This window comes from Salmo salar, chromosome ssa17 (genome assembly GCF_905237065.1).
Source record: "Salmo salar chromosome ssa17, Ssal_v3.1, whole genome shotgun sequence".
Classification (NCBI taxonomy): Eukaryota; Metazoa; Chordata; class Actinopteri; order Salmoniformes; family Salmonidae; genus Salmo; species Salmo salar.
In genome coordinates, this window is record NC_059458.1 from 47,927,988 (window position 1) to 47,949,821 (window position 21,834).

At 43.8% G+C, this 21,834-nt stretch overlaps 2 protein-coding genes across 8 annotated transcripts in view; both read left to right on the forward strand.

Moving 5' to 3' along the window:
* The window catches only part of LOC106575952 (lysine-specific demethylase 5A), a 49,611-nt gene extending 35,762 nt beyond the window's left edge, over positions 1–13,849 (forward strand). For 6 of the 7 annotated variants that reach the window (XM_014152718.2, XM_014152719.2, XM_014152720.2 and 3 more), the window contains exons 18-29: positions 162–282; positions 468–644; positions 794–972; positions 1,538–1,694; positions 5,524–5,703; positions 6,024–6,590; positions 6,795–6,953; positions 7,697–7,825; positions 8,181–8,325; positions 8,789–9,009; positions 10,452–10,901; positions 12,325–13,849. In XM_014152718.2, coding sequence (XP_014008193.1) covers positions 162–282; positions 468–644; positions 794–972; positions 1,538–1,694; positions 5,524–5,703; positions 6,024–6,590; positions 6,795–6,953; positions 7,697–7,825; positions 8,181–8,325; positions 8,789–9,009; positions 10,452–10,901; positions 12,325–12,699 — 2,860 coding nt within the window. In that variant the 3' untranslated portion in view covers positions 12,700–13,849. The remainder of the gene's footprint in view (positions 1–161; positions 283–467; positions 645–793; positions 973–1,537; positions 1,695–5,523; positions 5,704–6,023; positions 6,591–6,794; positions 6,954–7,696; positions 7,826–8,180; positions 8,326–8,788; positions 9,010–10,451; positions 10,902–12,324) is intronic. The other variant, XM_014152722.2, reaches the window with a different exon arrangement.
* An 896-nt stretch (positions 13,850–14,745) lies between these two features.
* The window catches only part of LOC106575953 (sodium- and chloride-dependent GABA transporter 2), a 27,260-nt gene continuing 20,171 nt past the window's right edge, over positions 14,746–21,834 (forward strand). Inside the window, exons 1-6 of the mRNA XM_014152724.2 lie at positions 14,746–14,955; positions 15,608–15,808; positions 19,666–19,800; positions 20,067–20,207; positions 20,373–20,460; positions 20,680–20,812. Coding sequence (XP_014008199.1) covers positions 14,949–14,955; positions 15,608–15,808; positions 19,666–19,800; positions 20,067–20,207; positions 20,373–20,460; positions 20,680–20,812 — 705 coding nt within the window. The 5' untranslated portion in view covers positions 14,746–14,948. The remainder of the gene's footprint in view (positions 14,956–15,607; positions 15,809–19,665; positions 19,801–20,066; positions 20,208–20,372; positions 20,461–20,679; positions 20,813–21,834) is intronic.

Here is a 21,834-nt window from a genome sequence, read left to right on the forward strand (position 1 = left end):
AACATTGGATCGGTGCAAAAGAATCTGTGCGGGAGAGTGTGCTAGTGTGCACTTTGGGAGAAGGGTAGCACATCGGGACATAACCTAAAGCACCATTTTAACGTTTATACCCCTACCTGTACGTAATAAACCAACTCAAAGTATATCTATCTGTATTCCAGTACCAGGCAGCGTCCAGAGAGCAGCAGGACTCGTAACAAGCTGACAGTGGAGGAGCTGAAAGTCTTTGTAGAGCAGCTGTTCAAACTGCCCTGTGTCATCGGACACGCTCGACAGGTCAAAGTAAGTCCCAAACCTAATAGTCACTGGCCATTATTAAAAGATGTACAGTAATTCTCCTCCACTGACATCCTACTCCATTTGTATTACATCACTGAAGTTGACCTGTCCCCAAACCAGTATTCGTTGATTAGTAATCCTTCATTGTTAGTATATAACACCATATTCTTCATCTCTCCCTCCCCCAGGAGTTACTAGAGAACGTGGAGGACTTCCATGAGAGAGCCCAGGTAGCCCTGGCTGACGAGCTACCTGACTCGTCCAAGCTGCAGGCCCTGCTAGACCTGGGTGGAGGTCTGGATGTGGAACTACCTGAGCTGCCCAGGCTCAAACAGGAGCTGCAGCAGGCCCGCTGGCTGGATGAGGTGATGACTGATGATATTATTGTACATTAGTGTAATGTTTTACCTGTTTTACCATTAGTGTAGTGTTTGTTTGTGTGGTTTCTTCAGCAGTCTAAAATTGTTTTCTGGGAGAGGAATAATATTCAATTGAAACGTTTTGTTATGATTAGGTGCGTATGATGCTGGCAGAGCCCCACCGGGTGACCCTGGAGCTGATGAAGCGGCTGATAGACTCTGGGGTGGGGCTGGCACCACACCATGCTGTGGAGAAGGCCATGACTGAGTTGCAGGAGATACTCACTGTGTCAGAGAGATGGGAGGACAAGGCCCGCGCATGCCTACAGGCCAGGTAAGATGAAGATGCACATTACATACCTATAGGACAGTTCTCATCAGCCTTACAGGCCAGGTAAGATGAAGATGCACATTACATACCGATAGGACAGTTCTCTCATCTGCCTTACTGGCCAGGTAATGATGAAGCTGCACATTACATACCTATAGGACAGTTCTCTTCTGCCTTACAAGCCAGGTAAATGCGAATAAGATCCACATTACATACCTGTAGGACAGTTCTCTCATCTGCCTTACAGGCCAGGTAATGATGAAGCTGCACATTACATATCTGTAGGACAGTTCTCTCATCTGCCTTACAGGCCAGGTAAATGCAAATTTGATAATGCTGTTCTTAAGTCACCTGCCTATAGCTTTGGTGTCATATGCTTGGGTCGTGTTCAATAGTGTACACCATCGCAAAAATGTTTAACAAATTGGTCTTCTTACTGGACAAGTTCAGGTAGTTTCACTCGGTTTCAAAACATTTGTGACCCAATTCCTGTTTAGCATATTGCATCAAAGGATGCCTGTGAGATGAATTTCTCTAAATCCATTATTTCTTGTCTCTCCTCCCCCAGGCCTCGGCACAGCATGCTAACCCTGGAGAGCATTGTGGTAGAGGCCAGGAACATCCCGGCCTACCTGCCCAACGTTCTGGCCCTCCGAGAGGCTCTGCACAAGGCCAAGGAGTGGAGTGCCAAGGTGGATGCCATTCAGGTAGTGTCGCGTCACACGGTAATTACTGATGAGTTTAGATTCAATTTGTGATGTGATACAGATGTAGCTACAGTATAGGCAGGCATCTCTAAATATTTGTCTGTGATGCGCTCGGCTCTATTTATACGCAATGGAACGGCTTGCTCATTTGTTAGATGCTTACGTCAGCTAGGTTTCCATCAATTTGTCGAAAGATTTGTAAGCAAGTGGTGTAGCGGTCTAAGGAACTGCATTGCAGTGCTTGAGGCGTCACTTCAGCCCTGTGTTTGATCCCAGGCTGTGTCACAGCTGGCCGTGACCGGGAGAACCATGTGGCGGCGCACAATTGGCCCAGCGTCGTTAGGGCAGGGTTTGGCCGCCCGGGATTTCCTTGTCCCATCGCGCTATAGCGTCTGGGTTTGGTCGCCAGCTATACGTTGTTTCCTCCGGGTTATTTATTTTATTTATTTCACCTTTATGTAACCAGGTAGTCCAGTTGAGAACAAGTTCTCACTTACAACTGCAACCTGGCCAAGATAAAGCAAAGCAGTGCGACACAAACAACAGAGTTACACATGGAATAAACAAACGTACAGTCAATAACACAATAGAAAGTCTATATACAGTGTGTGCAAATGGCGTAAGGAGGTAAGGCAATAAATAGGCCGTAGTAGCGAAGTAATTTCAATTTAGCAAACTAACACTGGCGTGATAGATGTGCAGATGATGATGTGCAAAAGAAAAAAAAGTAAATAAAAACAATATGGGGATGAGGTAGGTAGTTGAATGGGCTATTTACAGATGGGCTGTGTACAGCTTGCTGATGCTTAAAGTTAGTGAGGGAGATGAGTCTCCAACTTAATTTTTTGTAATTTTGTCATTTTTTATAAAAAAAATTTTTTTTTAAAGAAATTTGCAATTCGTTCCAGTCATTGGCAGCAGAGAACTGGAAGGAAAGGTGGCCAAAGGAGGTGTTGGCTTTGGGGATGACCAGTGAGAGATACCTGCTGGAGCGTGTGCTACGGGTTGGTGTTGTTATGGTGACCAGTGAGCTGAGATAAGGCGGAGCTTTACCTAGCAAAGAATTATAGATGACCTGGAGCCAGTGGGTCTGGCGACGAATATGTAGCGAGGGCCAGCCGACGAGAGCATACAGGTCGCAGTGGTGGGTAGTATATGGTGCTTTGGTGACAAAACGGATGGCACTGTGATAGATTGCATCCAGTTTGCTGAGTAGAGAGTTGCAGGCTATTTTGTAAATGACATCGACGAAGTCGTGGATCGGTAGGATAGTCCGTTTTACGAGGGTATGTTTGGCAGCGTGAGTGAAGGAGGCTTTGTTGTGAAACAGGAAGCCGGTTCTAGATTTAATTTTGGATTGGAGATGTTTAACTTCTCCAGGGCCAGTGGGACGAAATCCTCCCACCTACGTAACAGCCAGTGAAATCCTGTGGCGCGTTATTCAAATACCTTAGAAATGCTATTTCTTCAATTTCTCAAACATATGACTATTTTACACCATTTTAAAGACAAGACTCTCGTTAATCTAACCACACTGTCCGATTTCAAAAAGGCTTTACAACGAAAGCAAAACATTAGATTATGTCAGCAGAGTACCCAGCCAGAAATAATCAGACACCCATTTTTCAAGCTAGCATATAATGTCACATAAACCCAAACCACAGCTAAATGCAGCACTAACCTTTGATGATCTTCATCAGATGACAACCCTAGGACATTATGTTATACAATACATGCATGTTTTGTTCAATCAAGTTCATATTTATATCAAAAAACAGCTTTTTACATTAGCATGTGACTAGCATGTGACTAGCATTCCCACCGAACACTGCCAGTGAATTTACTAAATTACTCACGATAAACGTTCACAAAAATCATAACAATTATTTTAAGAATTATAGATACAGAACTCCTCTATGCACTCGATATGTCCGATTTTAAAATAGCTTTTCGGTGAAAGCACATTTTGCAATATTCTCAGTAGATAGCCCGGCATCACAGGGCTAGCTATTTAGACACCCAGCAAGTTTAGCACTCACCAAAGTCAGATTTACTATAAGAAAAATATTATTACCTTTGCTGTCTTCGTCAGAATGCACTCCCAGGACTTCTACTTCAATAACAAATGTTTGTTTGGTCCCAAATAATCCATTGTTATATCCAAATAGCGGCGTTTTGTTCGTGCGTTCAAGACACTATCCGAAAGGGTAAATAAGGGTAACGAGCATGGCGCAATTCGTGACAAAAAAATTCAAAATATTCCATTACCGTACTTCGAAGCATGTCAACCGCTGTTTAAAATCAATTTTTATGCCATTTTTCTCATAAAAAAGCGATAATATTCCGACCGGGAATCTGCGTTTAGGTAAACAGACGAAAGAAAATAAAGCATGGGGTCGACTTCTGGCACGCGCCTAAGCCCATAGTTCTCTGATCGGCCACTTGCCAAACGCGATAAAGTGTTTCAGCCAGAGGCTGCCTCGATATCGTTCAGCTTTTTCCCGGGCTCTGAGAGCCTATGGGAGCCGTAGGAAGTGTCACATTATAGCAAAGATCCTCAGTCTTCAATAAAAAGAGCCAAGATGAACAACAACTTGTCAGACAGGCCACTTCCTGCATGGAATCTTCTCAGGTTTTGGCCTGCCATATGAGTTCTGTTATACTCACAGACACCATTCAAACAGTTTTAGGAACTTTAGGGTGTTTTCTATCCAAATCAAACAATTATATGCATATTCTAGTTTCTGGGCAGGAGTAATAACCAGATTAAATCGGGTACGTTTTTTATCCGGCCGTGAAAATACTGCCCCCTATCCTAAACAGGTTAAGAACACATTCTCATTTTCAATGACGGCCTAGGAACTGTGGGTTAACTGCCTTGTTCAGGGGCAGAACGATCATGGCTCTCGACCTTCGCCTCTCCCGAGTCCATACGGGAGTTGCAGCAATTGGACAAGACTGCAACTGCCAATTTGGATATCACGAAATTGGAAATAAAAAAATAACATTTTCAAGCAAATATTCTAATATTCACACCAAAAACTATGTACATTTTACCAGCAGAGGTCTCTTTCTTGTGAATTTAAAGCTGTGCTGCTTGAAAAAAACAGACGTACGATGTGTTTCCATCCCATTTTTTAACTCTGTCGATGGTTTTGCCGCAAAGTGTGCGATAAACAACAAATTTGCCCAATCTGGTCTTGGCACTTGTGCTCTAGTCAACAGCTCGCAGATACAGAGCAGAGGGTAGGCTTCATGATGAGATTATTGATAAGAGCAAGATCATTTTTATTTGATAGCTAAGCACCGATCATGTCACCAGCATAAAATTAACCCTCAATATTTATTGGGAAGAAGCAACAAGCTCCTCATCACTGTGCACTTTCACCACCCTGTGAAGTTCATTATAACTTATTTAGTCTGTAGCCTAATAAACTGTGCAGTGTGAATGCTTTTCCAAGACATACTGGGAGGAAACACACAACCATATTATTTACTGCAACATGCGTATACCATCAACAAATCCACATCAAAGCGTTTCCACTGCATTTGTCCTATTTATCTATTTCACCGACAAAACAATTATCCCCTGTGTTTTTTTTCTGTCGACATTTGGAAAGTTTACTGGCGATTTATACTGTTTCCATCAGGCCTGTCATGATTATTAGATATTTTTTATCCGACAGGCACTTTACTGCATAAAAATAGTTGGATGGAAACATGGTGGTTGTTACCAGTTAAGTTTGTAATTTTGTAATAATGATGAATGGCAAGGGTGATACTATGGTATGCATCACTTTTTATTAATTTCCCCCTATGTTTCCCCTGTGTGTTTCACTCCCTCCAGACTGGCAGTAACTATGCATACCTGGAGCAGCTGGAGAGCCTGCTAGCGAGAGGTCGCTCCATCCCCGTCCGGCTGGACCCCCTGCCCCAGGTCGAATCCCAGGTGGCCTCGGCCCGCGCCTGGAGGGAGAGGACCGCACGCACCTTCCTCAAGAAGAACTCCACCTACACCCTGCTACAGGTAAGTCATAATACCCTGGGCTGGACTGTACCTAGGCACTGAGAAGGCATGGATGAGTATGTTGCTGAGATGGTGGTTTGAAATATTTTTTTCCCAACCAAGCAGCCCTTTTCAGACTATGCTGACCCTAGAGTGCAATATGAGATATTTGCTTAAGCTATGTAGAATGGTGCAGAAGTTGGTGAATCACCATTCGCAAATTGTTGTGAATTCCATCTGTCTATACTGTAGGTAGTTTGGAATAGGACCAATATTATCATAGGACTGGTAGTTAGATAGCGTCTTTGCTAATCTCTATTCTTGTGTGTTGTCCCTCTTAGGTCCTTAGTCCACGTGTGGATATTGGTATCTACGGCAACAGCAAGGGCAAACGCAAACGAGTCAAGGAGCTCCTTGAGAAGGAGAGAGGAGGTATGGACCTGGAGGGTCTCAGTGACCTAGACGAGAGTTACGAAGACGCCTGCGACCCGGCCACCGTTGTAGCGGCATTCAAATCCAAGGAGCAGAAAGAGGTTGAGGCCATCCACTCCCTCCGAGCTGCCAACCTGGCTAAGATGGCCATGTCTGACCGTATCGAGGAGGTAAAGTTCTGTCTGTGTCGTAAGACCGCCAGCGGGTTTATGTTGCAGTGTGAACTGTGCAAGGACTGGTTCCACGGAGCCTGCGTGCCGTTACCGAAAACGGGCTCTCAGAAGAAGCTCATGGGCACAGCCGGTTGGCAGAGCAACAGCAAGGAGGCAAAGTTCCTGTGCCCGTTGTGCCAGCGCTCGCGTCGCCCGCGTCTGGAGACCATCCTGTCCCTCCTGGTGTCCCTCCAGAAGCTGCCGGTGCGTCTGCCTGAGGGGGAGGCCCTACAGTGCCTGACGGAGAGGGCCATGGGCTGGCAGGTAGGGATGAGTTCAACACCTGTTTTCAGAATCAATTATTTTATGGTTTAAGTTTGGTAGGAGTTTTACCTGCAAAACATGGTAAGAAGTGTATGTGAAAGGGTGAAAAGCCATACATTCTGAATCAAACTAAATCTTGTTTATTTCAACTCTTATCTCTGTTCATTAATGGAATTGATTAATCTAAATCCTCTCTACTTGCAGGACCGTGCCAGGCAGGCCCTGGCTACAGACGAGCTGTCCTCGGCCCTGGCCAAGCTGTCGGTGCTCAGTCAGAGGATGGTAGAACAGGCTGCCCGGGAGAAGACCGAAAAGATTATCAACGCTGAGCTGCAGAAGGCTGCCGCAAACCCTGACCTGCAGGTAAGAGATTAATGGTGCCGTATGGTACTCAGAGCCATGTATAGTGAGTTTGGAGATGCTAACATGGCGTCCAGTGTAAAAAGTTGTCTGTTAACTCTCTATATGTATCTCATGATCAGTCATTCCTCTAAATAAGATGCTTAGGGATAAGGTAAGTCAAGAGATGAACAAACTGAAGTGTTTTTTTTTCATGTCCTACTCTCCTTCTCTTCCTCCTCGTTTGTTCAGTGCATTAGAGAGTGAAAAACAGAAAGATTGGTTCCACGGTAGTGTCGTGTCTCTGACTATGATTACATTATGACATGCTATTTTATCAAATCGATTACCTAACGTTTAATTGATTACGTGATTGAATTAAACCATGCAACAATTAAACCATTAATAACCTGGGGCACCACGGAAGCATTCATTTATGTAGAGCGGTTATCTCCTGAATCCACTCTCTTAAAGATCTGAATATCTTTTATATCAATAGCAGTCAATTATTAATCGTCACCTCGATCGGTCTCATTCTGATTGTCGTAAGTACTTGGTTATCTGCATGAACCCTAACTAACAAGTTGAATCAGCAGTACACAAATTGGCTTAATTATTTATTTACTAAATACCTAAATAATCACACAGAATTACGTACACAGGATTGGTATTTATGGGGGGTTCATTTCCAGGCAACTTCATGACAGTAGTGATATTGCTATTGATGAGAAGTAACAGAATGACTGTGATATCTGTTCTCTCCATAGGGTCACATCCAGACGTTCCAGCAGGCAGGGTTCAGCAGGGCAGCGTCGCCACGCCAGTCTGTCGACTACGATGATGAGGAGACAGACTCAGACGAGGACATCAGGGAAACATATGGCTACGACATGAAGGTACTGTGGTGTGGCCTATGGAGAGTCTTCTCAAACTTCAAGAGTTTTTTTAAAATATCAGAAATACCTGTTGAATCAATTAAAATAAAACCATATACTACTGTATATCTGCTAGTTTTCTATAGGCAATGTTTTAGACGGAGTGGTAATGAAGCCAGTAAAACATTACTATTCAATTTATCTCATGCAAAGACACAGCACTTAGTAAATCCTGCTTTTCTAGCATTGTGTCCTCACCTGCCCCACTTTCTTTCTCTCTCTCGTGTGTGTGTGTGTGTGTGTGTGTGTGTGTGTGTGTGTGTGTGTGTGTGTGTGTGTGTGTGTGTGTGTGTGTGTGTGTGTGTGTGTGTGTCAGGACCCAGGTGAGGTGAAGCCGTACCTGTTTTGTGATGAGGAGATCCCTGTCAAGTCGGAGGAAGTTGTCAGTCACATGTGGCCCACCACACCCTCTTTCTGTGCTGAACACGCCTACTCCTCTGCCTCCAAGTCCTGCCCTCAGAGTAAGACATGGCTACGCACATCTGTCATACTTAACTGACTTGCCTAGTTTTTTTTAAGAACAAATTCTTATTTACAATGACGGCCTACACCGGCCAAACCCGGACGATCCTGGGCCAATTGTGCGCCGCCCTATGGGACTCCCAATCACAGCCGGTTGTGATACAGCCTGGATTCGAACCAGAGTGTTTGTAGTGACGCCTCTAGCACTGAGATGCAGTACCTTAGACCGCTGCGCCACTCGGGAGCCCCAAAAATGAAGTTGTAACTTACAAATGTTGCATCCATTAATTTTGTTCTGGAGCATTGTTTCCTTATGTGTATTGCCTTTGGGGCCTTTATTTAGAAACGAGAATATCAAGGTACTTAACCTTAAACTATACATATAAATGTTGTAGATATTGAAGTGGAAAATGTGTGTTTCATTGGTTGATTGATGACTCCTTCTCACCCTCTACCCTCCAGACCAGAGCACCCCCAGGAAGCAACCCAGGAAGACGCCCCTGGTGCCCCGCTCCCTCGAGCCCCCTGTGCTGGATCTGTCCCCCCCGGCCAAGGCCCAGCTGGAGGAGCTGATGATGGTGGGGGACCTGCTGGAGGTGTCCCTGGATGAGACCCAGCACATCTGGAGGATTCTGGAGGCCACACACCCTCCCTCTGAGGAGAGGTTCCTACAGGTCATGGAGGTAGGAGAGAGGCACTGGTTTATACACTTATTTTTTTATACAGAACAAAAATATAAACGCAACATGTGAAGTGACAGGTGTGACATATCAAGAAGCTGATTTAAAAAGCATGATCATTACACAGGTGCACCTAGTGCTGGGGACAATAAAAGGCCACTCTATAATGTGTCGTTTTGTCACACATCACAATGCCACAGATGTCTAAAGTTTTGAGGGAGCGTGCAATTGGCATGCTGTCTGCAGGACTGTCCACCAGAGCTGTTGCCAGAGAATTGAATGCTAATTTCTTTACCACAACCAAATAATTTCTGCACAAACTGTCAGAAACTGTCTCAGGGAAGCTCATCTTCGTGCTTGTCGTCCTGACTCCAGTTTGGCCTCATAACCAACTTCAGTGGGCAAATTCTCACCTTCGATGGCCACTGGCATGCTGGAGAAATGTGCTCTTCACTGATGAATCCCGGTTTCAACTGTATTGGGCAGACAGCATGAATGGAGTTGTGTGGAAGAGCGGTTTGCTTTTGTCAACGTTGTGAACAGAGTGCCCCATGGTGGCGATGGGGATATGTTATAGGCAGGCATAAGCTACGGACAATGAACGCAATTGCATTTTTATCAATGTTAATTTGAATGAACAGAGATACCGTGACGAGATCCTTAAAGCCCATTGTCGTGCCATTCATCCGCCACCATAACCTAATGTTTTAGCATGATAATGCACGCCCCCATGTTGCAAGGATTTGTACAAAAATCCTAGAAGCTGAAAATGTCTGTTCTTCCATGGCCTGCATACTCACCAGACATGTCACCCATTGAGCATGTTTGGAATGCTCTGGATCGGCATGTACAACTGCGTGTTCCAGTTCCCGACAATGTCCAGCAACTTTGCACAGCCGTTGAAGAGGAGTGGGACAACATTCCACAAGCCACAATCAACAGCCTGATCAACACTATGCAAAGATATCACGCTGCATTAGGCAAATGGTCACACCAGATACTGACTGGATTTATGATCCACCCCCCCTACCTATTGTTTTAAGTATCTGTGACCAACACACATCTGTATTCCCAGACATGTGAAATCCATAGCTTAGGGCCTAATGAATGTATTTCAATTGACTGATTTCCTTATATGAACTTGTAAATCAGTAAAATCTTTGAAATTGTTGCATGTTGTGTTTTATATTTTTGTTTAGTGCATGTTATTTTATTTAACCAGGTTGAGCCATTGAGGTCAAGGTAGACCTGGCCAAGATGGCAGCTCCAGTAAAGAAAAGTCACTGGCTGAAAACACATGTTAGAATCTGAGCTGAACATGGGTGATACCAAGGCTTGTTTCCTGGATCCTGATTAAGTCTACTTAATGGACTTAAAAGCACTTTCAGTAGAGATTATTGATTGAACAATTTTGTCCATCCCTCTTTCCTATCTTCCCTTCCCAGCATGAGGATTCTCAGTTTGAGAAGCCGGTGAAGATCAAGATGAAGGACTCTGAGAAGAAGAGGAAAAGGAAGTTGGAGAGGGCGGAGCACCAGCTTCTCATGGCAGCTGTCTCAGGGGTCGGAGACATGATGCGGTCCCCCAAGTCCTCAAAGGATCCGAAACGGAGCCTCTTAGACCCGCTGGGGAAACCCAAGAAGAAGAAGCTTAAGCCGGATAAGAACCGTGAACTGAAACAGCTGGCCAAGCGCCTGGCTAAAGAGGAGAAGGAAAGGAAGAGGAAGGAGAAAGCTGTGGTCAAGGCTGAGGCTGTCAGGGAGGGACTGGAGAAAAGGAAAGAGAAGAAGATCCTGGATATACCGTCAAAATACGACTGGTCCGGAGCTGAGGACTCCAATGATGAGAACGCTGTCTGTGCGTCCAAGAACTGTATGAGACCCTGCAAGGACAAGGTGAGAGCGACACGAGAAGCATATACACAGCTATAGTGTGTGTATATCAATCCTTATCTCCAATATACACTACTTGATGCACATTTCAAAATAACTGGAGGGGTGTAAGGAATATGGTCAGAACACCTAGTTGGGCTATTATAGTGTCTATGGGTACAACCTCAGCCTAGGGATTGACTTCTGCCCTGGTATTCAAATGTCCAATCCAGACTGACTGACTGAGACCTTCCATTTGCCAGCAGAGGGCAGTGCATCTTCTGCAGTTGTTGTCAGACCTTGAATATAGCCTAAGGAGCATTTTTGGACCAGGGGAGAGGGGCTCATTTGAGAGAGGATGTAGCGACTCAGAATCGTTCTGACAGATGATTTCCATAGATGATTGATAGGTGTGAGGGTTTATTGGTTAACAGGGTGCAACAGAGGTCAGTGAGAGCTTGAGATGGGTTCAGTGTGTGGCCTGAGAGGGTGTCCTTTTTTGACCCAAGTACAAGTAGAGATGCATAGGCAAAATTTCAAATTCAGTCAATGGAATTAGGACCTACATCTTAGTGTCCTTACTAAGGAGTAGGTCCTATTCTTAGACATTGTCATTTTTATTAATATAATGTTTTCAATTAGTTTGTATATAATTTCTTAAATTAAGATCAACATTTCATTCTACAATTCACCCATAATTTTGGGAAACACTGTTTTTACAAATAAATCACTGGACATTTATGCCAATAAGATGTTTCATTTTTAACTGTTCCACAGCAATTTCCTCTCTTAGTATGTCACAATCACCTTTACAAACAGTAGTGGGAGGTTTTAATACTTTCCTTTAGGAGGTTTAATGATATTAGCTCTTCAGAGCGAAAACTGAGTCTCACTTTGTATTTTTGTTTGCTGACTATGATGCAGCGCTAAGTATGCCGAGTTAATATTTGACACTGTGAAGCAAACATCTTTTTGAAGTGAGCATCATGGAACAATTGAATATCAACAGCTGATAACAGCACTGGAACACCTTAAAGAGAGTTACACATAACGTATTAACAGGACAAGCTAGGTGCTGTTGGAAGTGACTGTAAATTAGACACTAAGTCAATGAGTAGCCTAACCACCCTCCCAGCCCTACCCATCCATGTGCTCTCAGAACACATCAGAGGCATGGTGATATCCTCCAGCTTTACAGAACTTTAAGGGGGACTGGATTGGATTAGGCTTAAATGCACCATAGTAAAATGCAACAAATATCATGCTTATTATACGTACTTCATGTACATAATGCTATATTCCTTTAAAAAACAGAAACGCTCTACAAGTATAGTGCTTGTGAATCTGAAGGGCAATGGCCTTTTCTGAGCACTAGCTGATGATATTATATCCTGATTTAAGCAGAATGTGTGATCGCCTGTATGTTTGTCTCTCTTCCCTCTGTCAGGTGGACTGGGTTCAGTGCGACGGCGGCTGTGACGAGTGGTTCCACCAGGTGTGTGTGGGTGTGACCTGCGAGATGGCTGAGGAGGAGGACTACATCTGCATCGACTGCACCCACAAGTCGTCCATCTTGAGTGGGGCCGTAGTTGGAAGTTTGGGCAGAAGCATGGGCATAGGAGGAGGGGTGACAGCAGTGGTGAAGATGGAGCGTGTTTGTGAGGAGCCGGTGGTGCTGGAAGCGCCAGTCTGCAGTGGGCTAAGCCAGATCTTAATGCCCCCCTCCCACTCCATAATGATGCCCCCCACCCAGACCCAAATGATGCCTCCCTCTATCTCCCTCCCCCAACAGCAGCAGCCGAACCCTCGGGAGAGCAGCTAGCGCAGACCCAGTACAGAGACCACATTCACACAGTCGGCCACCACACACACACGCACACACACACCCGGTAAGCTCGCATCAGACCATTTTGAGTCTGGAAGACCCTGACATGTTCTGTTCCAGACCTGTTCTGACCAACATATTTCGCTAATCTTGACTTAGTGGTAGAGGAGCTTCAAATTAAGGGGTATCCTCAAGACTGGATGATGATACTCCCATGAGAATAATACTACAAAGAAATGAGACTTTAAGCTAAAGGCTTGTGGTCCTGTTTGAGGCGAGAGAGGTATTTTCTGCATCACAGACTGAAACTCCAGATTACCTTTTTTCCCGCTCTCCCTCTTCTCTTCTCTCATGGGAACCAATTGTTGATGAGGATTTGTTTAGCTCTAATTCAGAACTGTTAAAGAAGGCCTTATAATCCAGAGAACACTGTGTGCACAGAGTATCAGAGCGGTTTTTACTGCACGACTCGGAATGACCATGGGCTGTTTTGTCTGTTTCTTGAGTTTCAGTTTCAGGTCTGTAACGTTCTCTTGTCCCCTCTGATAATTATTTGGAGACAATCTGCCTCAGTCCTACTACAGTCAAACTTCAGTACAGTCATCATGAATCTGTAGAGGTGTAAATCTGTGTCCCAAATGACACCTTGTGCCCTATGTAGTGCACTACATGGGCTCTGGTGAAAAGTAGTGCACTATAAAGGGAATAGGGTGCCATTTGGGTTGCAGTGTTACACCTCCACATATTCATGATGACTGTACTGAGTTGGAAGGTAGCCTAGCTTTTTAGAGTGTTGGGCCAGTTAACGGAAGGTCTCTGGTTCGAAACCCCAAAGCTGACTAGGTGAAAAATGTATCGATGTGCCCTTGAGCAATGTACTTAACCCTAATTGATCCAGTAAGTCGATCTGGATAAGACCGTCTGCTAAATGACAAAAATGTATATGTAAAAATTTGGGATGCACATTCAGTATCCTCTCCTCTCTGCCTGGCCCCAAACAATAAGTAACAGTTCCATGTAGGACTAGGAACAATGGTTGTATGTAGTGATACGTATTTATAATGTGTATATAGGTTTTAAGCAATTAAGTGATTGGATGTTGCTGTTTTGTTTTCACACCTTTAATAAACAATTCCTAGTCAAATGAGTAAGGAGCAGCATTTTTTATTTTATTTTCAATACCATTATATACAATTTCCTGTTTGCGATTATTTGATATGTAATTTAATGTCAATACCAATGTCTTGTATCAGATGTCGAAACTACCCAACTACCTCTTTTAGATAGTTTGGGGTGGGTCATCAGAAGGCCTGACTGTCTTAGGAGCAGTGGGTTTTGTGGGATCAAAGGATTCAGGCCACAACTTCTGGTATTCAACCCATGACGAGAGATCCATAGTATCGAGCAGGATCTCCCTGGCCACATGTGGCTTGCCATTTTTTTTCACATGTTTTTGTCTCACTCCCAATCCCAGATCAACCTGTATGTCTTTGTCTGTAGGAGTTGTCAAAGGAGAAGGAAAGGTTAATTAAGCGTTTTAAAAAATCTAATATTGGCTATCAGTTGACTGTTATACACCAATATGAAATCAATTTTCTTGCAGCAATGCTATGAACTCATTACATTTTATTTGTCTGCTCTCTTTAATTAATTGTTTGGCTTGGTGATAAGTCTAATCATGCAAATATCTAATCACATGATTTAAATTCAAATTAGTGTTCTATTTGTACCTGTGCAGGGGAATGCAGTAAAGGTGTGTTAATTGCATGTAATGTGATTCTGAACATATCTGCTTCAGCTACTGTATGGAGGGGGAATCCACCAACCAGTGGAAGCAAAGACAAGTAAAATCCAGTCCTGACCTCCGCTGCTTTGACCCACTCACCACTTTAAGAGACAAGCGGCGATCACGAGACAGGACATAGGTGATCGCAGTTGGACACTGGATCATTAACCAAAACAAATTGTATAATTAATCTTTGATTCATTTGTTGGCATGTCAATATTCACTACATGGTCCTGTATGCCTTGTGAATGACTATTTTAAGCATTAGAATCAACTGACTCAATAAGTGGGAGTATCTAAGAGGGGAGGGGTCATATGGGCAGAGAGTAGATTGGAGGCTGAGCCTAAATTTAGGATTACAACCTCCCACCCCCTATTTGCTCCTCATGTTAAATACTAAAATGTGAATATCTACAGATCAATATTCACTGACTGAGCCAAACTTGAGACACCCCAAACAATGAATGGTACGTACTTGACTAATATTTGAATTCTAAGACATTGGTATAAAACATGGTACGTCATGTCTTTTCTACATTTTATTTTTATTTTGTATCAGGTTGTAAGATGACTTCACCTCTGGGCATATTTTAATGGGAGATCTAAGATTTAGTGTTGAATCAATGTAAAACATTTGTAAAGAGCTAATCAATTCTGTAAGCATGCGGTCTCGGCTTTTGCCGCTCCCACCCATTCATGATCAATGTCAGTACAGTATGTACACGACATGATGATCAATGCCACATGTTAATCATTTTAAGGTTGGTCTGAACTTGATTGTGTAAAGCTCTGCCTTTTTTTGAGTACATTAAGTTCTTCAGATGAGAGCCACGCACATTTTTTGAGGAGTCGTTAGACAAAAGATATGGCACAGTATCAATGTACTTGACATGTACTTACATGTTACCCTGAAATCTAGAACCTGTTTTGCTAACTTTCCACTCCTTGGTCAACATGGCATGACATGGAGTGGAATAATAACTCAAACGGACGGGTACCTAGGCTACTTACATGTTACTTTACATTTAAAATAAATACATGTGTATATGCATCACTACATGTAGCTACTTGTCTTGAAAACAGCCATACTCATTCTGTGTTTTTTATTGCTTGAAATAGTTAAAGCAGGCCTCTCAAATGGCAAGATCAGCAGCAGGTTGAAGGACCTGGTCCCTATCCCTCAGCCCCAGTCAGAGGAGAAGATGCAGGAGAGGGGCCAATGGAGCAACAAACTGGAGTTCATCCTGTCTGTGATGGGATCCATCATCGGCCTGGGGAACATGTGGCGCTTTCCTTACCTCTGCTACAAGAACGGAGGAGGTAAGTTCTAAAGGATGAGCCCAGACTAGGTCACAGACGTTAAATTTGGAGTCACAAAGACGAGCATGTATTATTGTTTGACAGGTCGTCATTTTAATTTGTTCTTAATTGAAAGTAATAGTTTGCAAATTATTTTCTTATTCATTTTAGGTCCTAGTGGAGCATAGAGCTTCAACCGTGTATCTCCAGCAACTGATTTGCAAATGGCTATTTTAATTTAATAACATTTGTTTGTTATTAATAACATACACTGAGGCCTAGCTATAAAAACATTGTTGGGTCTAATTGGGACTCAGGCCTATTTAGATCAGGCCATGGGTTTAGGGAAATGCTTATGTAGGTGCTACATCAGACGTTTCTCTCTGTGGGGTGTATGCGATCAGAGGTTAGGGGTCAGAGAATGTCACAGCTGTTTCCCCTCCGTCCTAAATAGCCTGTGGTCAAGCAGTTGCCCCTGCAGCGTTTGCCATGCTCCGGAAATCCATCCATCCAAGCACTCTAAACATCCTCAGATTGGCTGACGTCAAAAGTCGACAGTCTGCGTTGCGTCATTAACTCGACGTGAAAATAAAATGTGTTTACATTGAGATTATTCACAGACTGAAATGTAAGTCAATGAAACCCTATGGATGAAACACCTTTATTATAGTGTCTACCTGAGGTAATTCTGACTTTCATAGGCGTGCGTACCTTATCACTGACTCTCATGGTCCTCGGTAGCTCAGTTGGTAGAGCATGGCACTTGTAACGCCAGGATAGAGGTTTCAATTCCCGGGATGAACTGAGCTAAAAAAAAAAAAAAATGGATGCACTCCCTTTTGACTTCAGAACAGCCTCAATTTGTCGGGGCATGGACTCTACGAGGTGTCAAGCGTTTCCATGTTGATTCCAATGCTTTCCACAGTTCTGTCAAGTTGGCTGGTAGTGTATCTTTACTCCAACTCGCTCGTTCCATCTCAGCCTTTTATGCTCGCTTCGAGGCAAGCAACACTAAAGCATGCATGAGCATATGAGATGTTCCGGATGACTGTGTGATCACGCTCTCCGTAGCCGATGTGAGTAAGACCTTTAAACAGGTCAACATTCACAAGGCCGCGGAGCCAGACGGATTACCAGGACGTGTACCCAGAACATGCGCGGAACAACTGGCAAGTGTCTTCACTGACATTTTCAACCTCTCACTGACCTAGTATGTAATTCCTACATGTTTCAAGCAGACCACCATAGTCCCTGTGCCCAAGAAAGCGAAGGTAACCTGCCTAAATGACTACTGCCCTGTAGCACTCGCGTATAGCCATGAAAGGCTGCTCATGGCTCACATCAACACCATTATCCCGGAAACACTAGACCCACAACAATTTGCATACCGCACCTACATGCATACCGCACCAACATCGCAGTCTACACTGCCCTTTCCCACCTGGACAAAAGGAACACCTATGTGAAAATGCTGTTCATTGACTACAAGTCAGTGTTCAACACTATAGTGCCCACAAAGCTCATCAATAAGCTAAGGACCCTGGGACTAAACATCTCCCTCTGCAACTGGATCCTGGACTTCCTGACGGGCCGCCCCAGGTGGTAAGGGTAGGCATCAACACATCTGCCACACTGATCCTCAACACGGGGGCCCCTCTGGGATGCGTGCTTTGTTCCTTCCTGTACTCCCTGTTTACCAACGACTGCCTGGCCAAGCATGACTCCAACACCATCATTATGTTTGCTGACGACACAACAATGGTAGGCCTGATCACCGACAACGATGAGACAGCCTATAGGGAGGTGGTCAGAGAGCTGGCAGTGTGTTGCCATGACAACAACCTCTCCCTCAACTTGAGCAAGACAAAGGAGCTGATCGTAGACTACAGGAGAAGGCTGGCTGAACAGGCTTCCATTAACATCGACGGAGCGCGGGTTGACAGTTTCATAGTGAAGTGGGTTGACAGTTTCAAGTTCCTTGGTGTCCACATCACCAACAAACTACCATGGTCCAAACAAGACAGTTGTGAATAGGGCACAACAACGCCTTTTCCCCCTCAGGAGACATTTTTTTTATGGGTCCCCAGATCCTCAAAACGTTCTACAGCTGCACCATCGAGAGCATCCTGACCAGTTGCATCACCTCGGCATCTGACCATAAGGCACTACAGAGGGTAGTGCATACTGCCCAGTACATCACTGGGGCCAAGCTTCCTGCCATCCAGGACCTATATACTAGGTGGTGTCAGACGAAGGCGCCCCCCCACAACCTTTGTTTTTACTCTGCAGCTACTCGCTGTTTTATTATCTGTGCGTTGTCACTTTACTCCTACATACATGTACAAATTACCTCAAATAAATTATACCACCGCACATCGACTCTCTACCGGTACCACCTGTATATAGGGCTGCTGAGTGGCGCAACGGTCCAAGGCACTGTATCGCAATGCTAGAGGCGTCAGTACAGACCCTGGTTCGATCCCGGGCTGTATCACAACCCGCAGTGATCGGGAGTCCCTAGGGCGGTGCATAATTGTCCCAGCGTCATCCGGGTTAGGGGATTGTTTGGCCGGGGTAGGCCGTCATTGTAAATAAGAATTTGTTCTTAACGGACTTGCCTAGTTAAGTAAATAAAATATAGCCTTGTTATTTTGTTTTTCATTTTATTTTTGACTTTAGTTTTATTTAGTACATATTTCTTAACTATATTTTCTTAACTGCATTGTTGGTTAAGGGCTTATAAGTTAGCATTTCACGGTAAGGTCTACACCTGTTGTGTTCGGCGCATGTGACAAATAAGATTTGATTTGATCCCACAGATGCTCAATTGGATTGAGATCTGGTGACTGTGCACGCCGCTGCAGTAAGCTGAATTGACTGTCATGTCCGTGGAAACATTCCTGGACAATCCTAGTCTTGTGGCATGGGGCATTATCCTGCTGAAAATGTATTTGCAGATGGATACACTGCTGCCATGAAGGGATGCACCTGATTGGCAATAATGTTCAAATATCATGTGGCATTTAAACGTTGCGCCACTTTTATCAAGGGGTCCAATGTGTGCCCTGAAAACACATCCTACACCATCACCACCAGCCTGAAATGTTGAAATGCGGCATGATGGATGCATGTACTCGTGGTTTTCTCCATACCCTAGTCCTCCCATCAGCCTGAAATGGCAGGAACTGGGATTCATCAGACCAGGTAATGTATTTACAAACATCCAGTGTTTTCATTCCTTAGCCCACTGCAACCGCAGTTTCTTGTTTTTTGCTGAAGGAAGTGGGACTCTGTAAAGTTGTCAGCTGCCATACCCCATTTGTGTCAAGGAATGACAAGTTGTGCATTCCTTTATGGGTCTTTGGGCTCCAATGTTGTACATGACTGTCAGATTACTAATTGTAGCATGTCTGTTATGCACAATTTGTGTCAGCTTCCTTTGTCGTCTTTCCTCAATGTCCCGTTTTCGACCATCGGCTTGCTGTTGGCTGGATGTCCTTTGGTTGGTGGACCATTCTTGATACACACAGGAAACTGTTGAGCGTAAAAAACCCAGCAGCATTGCAGTTCTTGGCACACTCAAACCGGTGCTCCTGGCACTTACTACCATACCCCGTTCAAAGGCACTTGAATATTTTGTCTTGCCCATTCACCCTCTGAATGGGGCACACACAATTCATGTCTCGATTGTCTCGAGGCTTAAAAATCCTTCTTTAATCTGTCTCCTCCCCTTCATCTACACTGCTTTTGAAATGGATTTAACAGGTGACATCAATAAGGGATAATAGCTTTTACCTGGATTCACCTGGTCAGTCTGTCATGGAAAGAGCATGTTTTGTCCACTGTGTATATTTTTTGGATGACTTCCCATCCCCCAGGTGCATTTCTCATCCCCTACTTGATCTTCCTGTTCACCTGTGGCATACCTGTGTTCTTCCTGGAGACTGCTCTGGGCCAGTACACCAGCGAGGGAGGCATCACCTGCTGGAGGAAGATCAGTCCACTGTTTGAGGGTAACCTGCTCTTTCCTATGGGACTATATCTTCCTTTAAGGCGTTATACTGTAAATAAAGATATGCTATACAATAACGGTTTGTCTGAGCTTTTTACACTTTTCATGTGTCACTGTTATATACATTATGCAATAAACAATGTGTACTTATATTGTAATTACATAGTTACTACCATGTGTTTTTCCTGGTTTGAGTGACACTACAAAGTGGGTCTTTTTATTTACTTTCTATCCATTCCTCCCTGTCTGTCCCTGTCTTTGCTCCAGGTCTTGGCTATGGCACCCAGATCATTGTGGCTCTGCTGAACTCCTACTACATCGTGGTTCTAGCTTGGGGAATCTTCTACCTGTCTTTCTCCTTCTCCTGGGAACTCCCTTGGTCCTCCTGCAACAACACCTGGAATACAGGTGAGACAACAATAATAATGGAAATGTCAACTTTGTTATAAGTGGCTTTGCTGTATGGAGCGATATTACAAATAAAACATGATAGAATTCCATATTACTGCTTTTAACACTTGTCAGTGATTTTTATGGTGGTAATGATGCAACATGTAAACATTTTTATCTAAGAAAATTGCGTGGAGTTTCAGAGGAAGAACTATTCTGTCAACTACACCTTGCCCGAAAACTCCACATCCCCTGTCATTGAATTCTGGGAGTAAGTATTCTTAGCACCTCTCTTTGTTATTCAACACATCTCAATTTAAAAAAAAAAATTCTCCGGGGCTAGGCTTAATCTGTGTCCTGGAAACCGGATCCTCAAGTCTAAGATTTTATGATCTTTTAACCTTATTTGAAGAATATCTAAACTAGAATTGTTATTGCACTTCATCCATTGTGATTTTGTTCTGACCCACTGTGTTATGTGTTTATTCAGGAGAAGAGCCTTGAGGCTGTCGTCCGGCATCGACCACATGGGCTCTCTGAACTGGGACCTGGCCTTCTGTCTGGCCATCGCCTGGGTCATGTGTTACTTCTGCATCTGGAAAGGGGTCAAATCCACTGGGAAGGTGGGCTTGTTTCTTTCAATTCTTCCTGTCTTTATTGACTTGAACCAGGGTCATGTTCATTAGGCATTAACCCCTTACACTTGTGGGAATTGACCTTAAGGAATCAATTGAACTGTTTATTACAGAATAAATATTGAAGGTATATGCATAAGTGGTAGCAATCAAAAGGGAACAGTTTGGAGATGATGGGGAAATTATTAGACTAAAGGTGATGACAAAACAGTTAATCTGAATCAAGATTGAATCCAAACATTACACTGTTGATTTTTTGGTGCATTTACTGTGGTGCAAATGTACGTTACGTCACATTTGTTGATAACGAAATTTGAAAATACTCTGGATACATTGAGTAAAATGATACGAATATTCATTGAACATTTGGGGTAGGTGCATCCCCCCCCAAAAAATGTGAGTGAAAGGTCTAACTGGAGTTTCTAAGTGGCCACACAGCTCTCCAAAGTGTGCACAGTTCCTACGTCATTTCAATGCACTTTTATGACTCAAAGATCCATTTTCCACTAAGGTGCCTTTTTTGTGCTCTCCTTGCTGTGCCGTTGAGGAACTAGATCAAGCAGACTTGTAGTTTTCTTTGGAACTCCCATGTGGCTTAGTTGGTAGAGCATAGCACTTGAGGTTGGTGGCATATCCCTGCATCCTGCACTTTACACAATTACTGTTGGTTGTGCATTCCATAAATGGTCCATTATAAATCGCATTCTGGTCAGGTGGGCATGATTTTAAAGAGCGTTCTATTGCCAACATGGTTAGCTAAGTTACAGATCAGGGTCATGTTCTAACAGTGTTAGGCTTTCACAAGGCAATTCAAAGAAGCAGATTGTAATTTTGGTGTGCATAGAATAGGGTGACAAGTGTATTCAAATGCGTGTTCACAATACCACAAACAGGTATTCTGTTCAGAACAACCAAATGGTATGACGCCATATCATCTTGTAATTGTACATCAAGCATAGTGATCATAAATGTTGACAGTGTATATTACATGGGTTTTATGATATGGAAAT